Source organism: Peromyscus californicus, unplaced genomic scaffold (genome assembly GCF_007827085.1).
Source record: "Peromyscus californicus insignis strain IS unplaced genomic scaffold, ASM782708v3 Scaffold_8__1_contigs__length_139910024, whole genome shotgun sequence".
Lineage (NCBI taxonomy): Eukaryota > Metazoa > Chordata > Mammalia > Rodentia > Cricetidae > Peromyscus > Peromyscus californicus.
The window spans coordinates 29,037,964-29,048,597 of record NW_026294606.1 but is presented as its reverse complement, the minus strand read 5'-3'; the positions used below and the strand labels follow the sequence as shown (position 1 = coordinate 29,048,597).

The following is a 10,634-nucleotide window of genomic DNA, read 5'->3' as shown; positions in this document are numbered from 1 at the left end:
AGAGATTTTGATACATCGTGTAACATAAGGTTTGTTTTTTTTTTTATGTGTTTGGGTATCTGGCCTGTGTATATGTCTGTGCTCCACCTCTGTTTAGTTCCCACAGAGGCCAGAGGATGGTGTTGGATCCCCTGGAACCTGAGTTACAGATGGTTGTGAGCCACTATGTGGGTACACGGAATCGAACCTGGATCCTCTGGTCAATGCTCTTAACCACTGAGATACCTCTACAGCTCCAGCACGGGGTTATAAAGACATACAACATTCTTGCTGATCTCCTGAAAAAGACATAAGTAGTATGTGGCAATTGTGCAACTGGCTTCTGGAGAGAGGAATAAGGAAGAAATGAAGTGGAAGCTGGTATTGAGAACTGGGGCATACATGAGTCCAGTGAAATTGAGGGGTTTCATAGTCCCAGCAGCTATGAGGGTGAATGGGTATGGGGAATGGGCATCAAAAAGGAAGGCATATGTGCTTAGTGAGAAAGATGTACATTTTAATAAAAAGTAAAGGGGCCAGCGAGACAGATGTCTCAGTAGTTGAAAATAGTTATGCTCTTGCTCAAATTTAGCTCCCAGCCCACATGGGATGGCTCAGAACCACCTGTAACTCTAGCCCCAGGTTGGTCCTATGCCTCTAGCCTCCATGCACAAATGCACATAAACATATACTTTTTTTTTAATTTTAAAGAAAAATAAAGATGGAAGAACCATGACTGAAAACTGAAAATAAAAGAGATCAGAAAGCAAAATATGCCAGGCATGGTAACACATCCTTTTAAGTCCAGCACTTGGGGGGCAGAAACAGTCAGATATTCGTGAGTTCATGGCCAGCCTGGTCTACATAGTGAGTTCCAAGCCAACAAGAGTTACATGGTAAGATCCTATATTTAGAAGGAGGAGGAAGAGGAAGAGGAGGAAGAGGAGAAGGAGGAAGAAGAGAGGAAGAAGAGGAAGAGGAAGAAGAGGAGAAGAAGAAGAAGAAGAAGAAGAAGAAGAAGAAGAAGAAAGAAGAAGAAAGAAGAAAAGAAGAAGAAGAAGAAGAAGAAGAAGAAGAAGAAGAAGAAGAAGAAGAAGAAGAAGAAGAAGAAGAAGAAGAAGAAGAAGGAAGAAAAGAAGAAGAAGAGAGGAAAGAAGAGGAAGAAGAAGAAGCCGGGAAGTGGTGGTATATGCCTTTAATCCCAACACTTGGGAGGCAGAGGTAGGCAGACATCTGTGAGTTTAAGGCCAGCCTGGTCTACAGAGCGAGTTCCAAGACAGCCAAGGCTGCCCAGAGAAACCCTGTCCAGGAAAAAACAAACAAAAACACAAAAGAAAGAAATAGAAGCAAATGCTCAAAAGGTGAAGAAGGCTCCTTTATAACTATGCACTCTCAATGCTTCTGTAACCTCAACCCCTTTGCAAGTTGAAGCTTTTCTAAAAATTCTTCTCTTCCAGAAGCTTCTAGCCACAGAGAGGGAAGCACTGCTCCTCCTCTTCTTCTTCTTCTAATTTTTAACCCTAAGAATGGAGCCTGGGGTCTCCACATGTTAGACAAGTGCCATATCGCTGTAAGTGCCGTATCACTGAGCCAACTTCCCAGACCAAAAGAAAACACCTTAATTTCTACAATAGACCGACAGCACTACAAAGAACCATCCATATCACCAAGTGCCTGTGTTTCACACACAAAGAAACTGGGGGGCAGAACACACAGTCACTTCCCAGAGTCAAAATCAGTCTCCTTTCCTGTTCCCATCTCTCCAGCTGATTACTACCACTAATACTGAAATAAAAGGTCAGTGATAGATGGTAGGTAGGTAGGTAGATAGATAAATAGATATAGATATAGATGAGGTAGATAGAGATAGATAGATAGATAGATACATACATACATACATACATACATACATACATACATAGTAGATAGATAATTCATAGGTAGATAGATGATAGGTAGGTAGATAGATAAACTTTTCTATGTGGAGAAATAAGATTAGACCTAGGGGCAGGGACTTTGGTTTGACAGTTGTGTTAGGATCCAGCTGAGGCCTGGAACAAAGTGGTCTTCAGTAGAGTTTTATTGGATGGATGGATGGATGGATGGATGGATGGATGGATGGATGGATGGATGGATGGATAAACGGACAGGTGAGCTGTATTAGGGCTACAAGCACTACTCAGTTTTATAATGTTTTCTGACATTAACAGTTATCTACATCCAACTTGCATTTGCATGTAGGCAATGATCCCAGATTTTTTTTAAAGAATATTCAGTAAATATTGATCTAATGAATAAATAAGGCTGGTGATGTTCTCAAATAAGTTGTAATCTCATCAGTAAGACATAGACATACAGGAAAACTATGTGCTAAATGATATACAACCTAAACTCTGCATGAGCTATGACTAGGATGATTACAGTTTATTTTCTAGACTGAGTCCCCTTTGATTGTAAATGGCAACTTATTAATAATTACACCAGGAACAGGAAAGTCAGCTGGGTCATATGGTCAAGTAAGGTATAAGAGCTCAAACGAAAGGCAAATGTCTATGTGCTCTGGTAGCCACTGGGTCTTTGCACATGCTGTTCCCATAACCTGAGCACTTATTCTTGATTACTATTTAGTCTTCTTAAAATTAATTAATATAATATGTTAAAATTAGGGTGAAAGTATGTATGAATAATTAAAGCCAGTAAAATAATAATGAGAGGTTCTGTAGATGTAGTTTGTACACATAAGTTTATCTCACAAAAAAAAAAGGCAGACATGTCTTTCCAGAATTCTTAATTCCAGATATTTAGCTTTAAGAAAATGTCCTTCTGGGGGGCTGGAGAGATGGCTCTGTGGTTAAGAACACTTATTGTTCTAACAGAGGACCCAGGTTCAGTTCCCAGCACCCACATGGCATCTCACAACCATCTGTAACTCCAGTTCTAAGGGACCAGACACCATCTTTTGGATTTTGCAGGCACCAGGCACTCAAATGGTACACACACAAACATGCAGGCAAAACACTCACACACATAAAATAAAAGACTTTTAAAAGAATATTCTTTTTAATGATTAGTCAAGATTATTTCAGAATTCTCTTGGTGATGGAAATATTGCTAGGAAATGTATGTTTCTATGCATCTAGTTTATGAATGAGCAGTGCCAGCATTGCTTGAATTCTGCCCAGTATGCAAATTCTCAGCCCCCTTTACCCTAACACCCTTTTAATGAGAGTGAATTGTAGACACATTGACATTTGAGAAGCAATGTTACATACCATATTAATTCTTCCCCGAAAGTACATTTTACTTTTAAATTAAAAATGAACATTTAATATGTTCTCCTGACTTTTGTCCTGATCTCCTTTATAAAACGGATTCAAAATACAACCTCTTTTGATTATAAGTGTCCAGAACTTTAATGATGATAATGATGATGTCTTTTCTCTACACAGAAGAGTCACGATGGTAGGAACACCCTGTATTTTCCAAACAGAATTTCAGGAATAAATATGGAAAATAATCTCAAATTCAGGCGACAACGGCTCTGTTCTGGACCTGGCCAGCTTTTAACTTTAACTGAACTCATTCTGTTTTCAAAACTGTCAGGGGGAGGGGATAGTTACAAAACCACTTAGAAATGCAAAACATTGCAAGAAATCTTCACTTTTGCTCATTGTAAATACTTAGCATCTTTACTGAGCAAGAGTTGAGCTGAAGGGATATAGGCATGCTCTGGAGAGCCCCGCTCATCTTTCCTGTGCCCGTTCAGCTGCCTCTGAGCCTTCCATGAACTTGGTAAAAAGCAGGCAATGCCACAGCTGCATGCCAGCCTCAGGCGCCTCTTCATTTTTTTCAGCCATTAAATGGCTTCCTCAGTCTCCAACAATCATTGCTGCACATGTGACCCAATGAATTAATCCCCTGAAGAAAGCCACAACAATAATGACTTTGGGCAATTAGCACAGGGACAGTGGAGCTTCCCAGCAGGCTTTTGCCTGTGTTAATATGCACAGTGTTTCCTGGGTGGGTGCTGCTGAGTAGTCCACTGTTAACCTTCACTGGAGCTGGGGAGAGAAAGAAGGGGTGGCAGCTTCCAGCAACACTCCACAAGATGAGTGTCGTGGATGGCAAAGAGAGGCTGCTAGTGCCCCCAAATAAAGGTTGTATACAGGTACTGAAAACTGCAAGCCATCCGGTGGCATAGCAGCCTTTTAAATGTACATTTCTGACCTTAACACTTTTATCACTTCAGGGAAGATTTTACCGCATAATCTGGGCCAAATCTAGCAGTCTCTCTGGGATTCTCTAAAGAAACCGATTTCCTTGCCTCCTGGTAGTTCATATTCCACAAAGGATTGATAGGTGCATGCTAAAACAAACTCAGCTGTCGTCCTCAAAGGCCAGAGGCAAGGTATTTATTTCAGGGCAAAAGTTGTAGAATGTTAGTCCCAGATGTGAGGTAGAGCCCACTCCTCCCGTCTTGGCTCCTGTGTATTAAATGAGGACTTTACCTATCCTGCCTGATCACAGCCAAATAGACAAAGTGGGAGCCTGTTAAAGAACTGGTTGGAACTGGGAAGGGGGGTGCAGATGAGTGGGCGCTTACTTCCCCAGCATGCCTGCTGCCTTGAGTTCTACAAACACAAATCAAAATGCCTTTTTCACATCATTAAACCAAAATAATGCATGTACTATTAATGATTTTTACTATTATCTTAAGCTGAGAAAAACGGTTCAAACAAGTCTGGGAGCTATGAGACAGGATTGCCAAGAGCTGTTCACCTACCTACGTGAGGAGCTGGACAGTGTTTCCAGCTTTCTTCACTGTGTCCAAATGCCTCACAATGCCGACTTGTGAAGAGTAAAGGCTTGTTTGAGCTCAGATTTTGGAGATTTCAGTCCATATTTGATTGCCCTCCTTGCCTTTGGGCCTGTGATAAGATCCTTGTGGTAGGATTAGTTAATGCAGAAAGCTGATCACCTCCTAGTAGCCAGAAAGCGAATGAAGGAAGGAAGAACCCAAGGGTTCGTATGTCGCCCTCAAGGGTGGCCATTGATCAGAGAACTTCTCACTAGGCCCCTCTTCTTATAGGCTCTGCCAACCCCCAGTAGTACCCCAGGCTAGCAACTAAGTCTTTAACACATAGGTCTTTGGGGATGCTTACCCAAGCCACAAAAACAATTTCGAGAACACTTTTTCCTTTTCCCTCAAGTCATCAGTGGTCAAGGCATACACTGTTAACTCACAACACCTGCACTCCAGCTCTTACCAGACAATCCAGTCTTGAACTTCTTGCTCTCTAATCCCTTAGCAAAACACTAACTTTCGCGAAATAGTGTTGATGGAAGGGTTTGCAAATTCTCCATTCTACTGGTTATCCTAAAATTTACCTTTGGATCAAACTGGATCAGCCAGAGTCATGTGTATTTAGATTACAGGTGTTTGCTCCACATAGAACTGATTTGGCTGAATTGTACTTACGAGAGAAGGGTTTAATCACACTCCACTCAAAGGAATGCCTTTTTACTCTAAACATGGGGATTTTCATTGCTAGCCCAATCTGCTAGGATGTCAGCTTCTTCCCCAGGAGGACACACTGGAGATATTCCCTTGGGGATACAGCTTCAGGAGAACATTGGCTTCTCTACATAACTTTTTATCTTACAAGCAGCATTAATCTAACTGGGGCATTAGCCCTCCATTACTTCCACAAAATACACAAGGCAATCAATTTAAAGAGGTAAGGTTCATTTGGGCTCCTGTTTCAGTCCATGGACACTTGGCTCCTTTGCTTTTAAGTCTGGGATGAGGCAGTACATTGTGGTGAAGAGCATGTCCCTGGAAAGCTGCTCCCCTTATCATAGCCAGGAAATGAAACAGAATGAGGAACTGCAGACCCATTTCTGGGTCCCAGGTCTTAAAGTTTCCACCGTCTTGCAATTACAGTAAGCAGGAGAGCAGCAAGTCTATAGCAGGTCTCCTTGGGAGACATTGGGAGTCCTTTCTTGTTTGCTGTGGCCACTAAGAAACACAGAAGGGTGCCGGAGAGATGGCTCAGGGGTTAAGATCGCTGGCTGTTCATCCAGAGGTCCTGAGTTCAATTCCCAGCAACCACATGGTGGCTCACAACCATCTATAATGAGATCTGGTGCTCTCTTCTGGCATGCAGGCAGAATACTGTACATATAATAAATAAGTCTTAAAAAAAAAAAAAAGACAGAAGTAATTTTATCTGGATTCTAGTAGTCCGTAAGATTCTTATCCTTAGCTTTAGTGTATGAATTAGTAACTTCTCTTCTTGCTGTGACAAAGTACATGACAAAGGCACCTTAGAGAAGGAAGGATTTTCTCTGAGTTCGAGGCCAGTCTGGCCTACAGTGTGAGTTCCAGGACAGCCGAGGCTACACAGAGCAACCCTATCTCAAAAAACAAAAAAACAAAAGAGGAGGGGAGGTGTATTTTGGCTCACAGTTTGAGGGTCCAGTCTGTCATGGTGGGGTACGTAGTATGGCAGCAGGAAATGTGAGGCAGCCACAGTAACAAAGCAGAAAGGGAGGAATGCCGGTGTTATATAGTGTTCTCCTTTTTAGTGCTGCCAGTATCCCAGCTGAGGATACTAAGGTGGGTCTTCCCACCTCTGTTAACGTGATCTAGACCATCCAGGGACTTGTCTCCTAGGTGATGTTAGATCTGTCAAGATGACAATATTAATCACCACAATGGCAGACAGTAGCAATCTCAGAGCTTTGGAGATTAAAATAAGGAATCACAAGTTCAAGGCCAGCCTGGGCTACACAATGAAACCCTGTTTAAAGAAAAAAAGAATCATATATATATCAATGACAATACTTCATAAATTTCAGTTGAGTTGAGTTCCTGATATGTTTCAGTTCAACCTGTACCCAAAAGCCAATCAGATCTGATAGCACAGGGATATGAAGGTCCAAGCTACTCAGGAAACAGATAGGAAGATGGCAAATTCAAGCCCTACTGAACTGCAAAGTGAGTTCAAGGCTAGCCTGGATAACTTAGCGAGACTCCAAACTAAAAGGGCTGATGCTATAGTTCAGTGCTGGAGTGCTGGCCCGGCAAGCGCAAGGCCCTAGTCTCATCCCCAGCGCCATAACAAGAAGAAGAAAAGTCTTCAAGCTGAGTACTTCTGGGGCTAGGCCTAATAATGCTCAGCTATGCTTCTTGGAGGGCAAGCTCAAGTCGTGAGTTTAAATCAGTCATATATCTGGTCCATTAACAGAGGCTTTTCAATTCTGAAGATCTGCCTAGTTCCTTAAATTTCTTTTCTTTTCTTTCTTCCTTTCTTTCTTTCTTTCTCTCTTTCTTTCTTTCTTTCTTTTTTTCTTTTGAGGGGGTATGTCTTACTTATTCTAATATCCTAAAGCATTTCCTGTGATGTATTCTACTATTTTCACAGACCAGGGCTGAAATGATACTTTATTAGCTTTATCAAATATAGAGCCACTGAAAACAGATTAGATGGGTAGATTTAATTTCTACTTCCTTTTCTAACAGATATTTTCTGACTTGAGGTTTCTTGTTTATCCTATCTAAATATCACATAGAATTAGATAAAAAATACAGCTTAAAAAGAAACAAGGAGGCGGCCTAGTGGGCGGGTCCGGTGCGGGGACACGGTGAGCAAGGATGACTAAAAACAAGCGGGAGAATCTCGGCGTCGCTCAGGAGATTGATGGGCTAGAGGAGAAGCTGTCTCAGTGTCGGAAGGACCTAGAGGCTGTGACCTCGCAGCTCTACAGGGCAGAGCTGAGTCCTGAGGACAGGAGGGCTCTGGAAAAGGAGAAAACCACCCTCATGAGCAGAGCCTCCAAGTATGAGAAGGAGCTAAAGCGGCTTCGGCAAGAGAATCGGAAGAACATGCTCCTCTCGGTGGCCATCTTCCTCCTCCTCGCTCTACTCTATGCCCACTGGACTATGTGAGTCAGCCGTCCTCAGCCATGCAGGTTCCCTTCCACTCTCTACTCAGGGACCAAGCAACCTTTCAAGCTCAAGACAGAGGTGGGGGCCTTTTCCCCCTGTGGTTGCCCAGCAGCTGCAGCAGAAAGGCATGGTACTGCCTCCTCCTAGTGCTCAGTCCGAGGGGCAATAAAGAGCCCCAAGCTCTGCTGTCTAGTGAAAAAAAAAAAAAAAAAAAAAAAGAAACAAGGAGTCAGGCAATGATGGCACATGCCTTTAATCCCAGCAGTTGGGAGGCAGAGACAGGCAGATCTCTATGAGTTGGAAGCCAGCCTGGTCTACAGAATGAGTTCCATGATAGCCAGGGCTGTGCAGCAAAACCCTGTCTTGAAAAACCAAAAAAAGAAGAAAAAAAAAAGAAACAAGGAATTTCCTAATTTTCTTAAACTCACAGCCAGACATTAGCATCTGACCTTTTGGTTTTTAGTTCTTGGTGCCATCACAATGCAAAACAGTAACATTCAGGGAAGAGACTTGCATCATTTAGACTTTTGTGACATTTTGGACAAAGAAGTGTTGAAGCTTACTCATTCTCTCTGAGCATAATAAACAACTTAGATTGTAAGAAAAAAATATTTGAATACTAAAGCACTACTTCCCAAAACCTTTTTGTGCAATATGTCTCACTTTCCTTTTGGTATGATAATGACCATGACCAAAAGCAACTTGGGAAGGAAAGCTTCATTGTACAGCTTGCAGTCCATCATGAAGGGAACTCAGGGCAGAGTTCAAGGAAGGAACCAGGAGGCAGGAACTGAAGCAGAGGCCAAGGAGGAGTACTGCTTACCAGCTTGGGCTCCTCTGGCTTGCTCAACCTGCTTTCTTATACCACCCAGGGCCTCCTGCCCAGAGAAGGTACTGCCTGCAGTAGGCTGGGTCCTCCCACATCAGTTATAAATCAAGAAAACCCCCCACAGACTTTCCCACAGGCCAATATGATGGAGGCAATCCCCAACTAAGGTTCTTTCCTCCCAGATAACTCTAGCTTGTTTCAAGTTGACAAAAACCAAACCAGCCCAAAGTGTTGTGTTTTCTTCAGTACCTAGCTTGGTTCTGGTCTTTCTGAGTCTAGCTTATTTCACTTAACATCATGATCCCCTAGTTCCATCTATTATCCTACAAAGTCGTGATTTTACTTTTTTGCTTTTAAAGGTTTACTTATTTGTTTTGTGTGTTTGTGAGTACATGCACACACTTGTTGGGGAGGGGCACATGCACACCACAGCATGCATGGGGAGGTCAGAAATGATTTTTCTAAAGTCTGTTATCTCCTTCCACCTTGTTTTTGAAGCAGAGTCTCTCTTGTTTCTGCCAGTGCACTGCTTACACAAGCTTCCAGCCGATTCTTCTGTCTCTGTCTCCCATCTCACCATAGGAGTGCTAAGATTATAGACACAAGCCATCACATCTCCTTTTTACATGGATTCTAGGAATCGAATTCAGGCCATCAGGCCCATACAGAAAGTGCTTTACCTCCTGAGCCGCCATCTCACCAGCTCAGTTTAATTTTTCCTTAAGGTGGAATAAATTTTCATTGTGTGTATGTAGCACGCTGCCCTTGTCCCCCATCTGTTGATGAATATGTAGGCTGGTCCATTTCTTAGCTACTGTGAGTAATGCAGCCATAAACATGAAGTTCAGTGTCTCTATGGTATGTGGACTTAGAATCCAGAATTAGATATCATTTGCTTTCTTTTATTTTGAGACAGGTCTGTACCTTCGATTGGCTTGGAACTAGCTGTGTAGACTAGGCTGTCCTAAAACTCACAGAGCTCTGCTGCCTCTGCTCCCCAAGTGCTTAAAGTCATGTGCTTTGTTGTCTTCTTCAGGGTAGACATCCTGGTCCTTGAGATGTCATCTTAAAGCAGTTTTAATTTGCATTTCCCTGATGGCTAAAGATATTGAGCAGTTTTCTTTAATTAATTTTATTTTTAATTATGTGTCTGTGTGTCTGGTGGGGGGGGGGTGTATCTGATTACAGGTGCCCACAGAAGCCAGGAGATGGCACTGGATCCCCTGGATCTAGAGTTATGGGTGGCTTGTGAGCTGCTGGATGTGGGTGCTGGGAACTGAACTGCAGGTCCTCTGCAAGAACAGTACACAGACTTTTAACAGCTGAACCATCTCTCCAGCTCTGATACTTTCAAGTATTTGCTGGTCATTTGTATTTCTTCCTTTCAGAACTGTCTCTTCAGTTCATTAGCCCATTTGTTGATTTGTTCATTTAGGAGTTTTAGTGCTTAATTTTTGTAGCTTAAAAAAAATTAATACCATATCTGGTATGTAGTTGGCAAATTTTTTCCTGCCCTGTAAACCATCTCTTCACTCTGGTGATACTTTCATTTGCTGTACATAAGATTTTTAGTTTTATGTAATTTCATTTGTCAATTCTTGGGATTCTTTTGTGCACTTTTGCAGTCTTTTTCAAAAGGCCCTTATTAGTGCTTACACATTGAAGTGCTGCATCTATGCTCTCCTCTAGTTTTCACAGTTTTGTGTCATTGGTCCACTTTGAATTAACCTTTTTGGTAAGCTGAGATACCTGGATTGTGTCTCTTTCTTCTAGATAAGGTTAACTATCTGGTTTTCTCGGGATCTTTTGTTAAAAGATTGCGTTTTCTTAAGTTTGTCTAGAATTAAGTGGCTGTAGCTGTGGGAATCTATTTCT

At 42.2% G+C, this 10,634-nt stretch overlaps 1 protein-coding gene across 1 annotated transcript; it reads left to right on the top strand.

Moving 5' to 3' along the window:
* Positions 1-7,611: 7,611 nt before the first annotated feature.
* On the top strand, positions 7,612-8,116 carry LOC128103451 (coiled-coil domain-containing protein 167). The gene has a single exon (XM_052727857.1). It carries the CDS (start codon positions 7,637-7,639, stop codon positions 7,928-7,930), a length of 294 nt encoding a protein of 97 aa, XP_052583817.1. The 5' UTR covers positions 7,612-7,636; the 3' UTR covers positions 7,931-8,116.
* Positions 8,117-10,634: the final 2,518 nt, after the last annotated feature.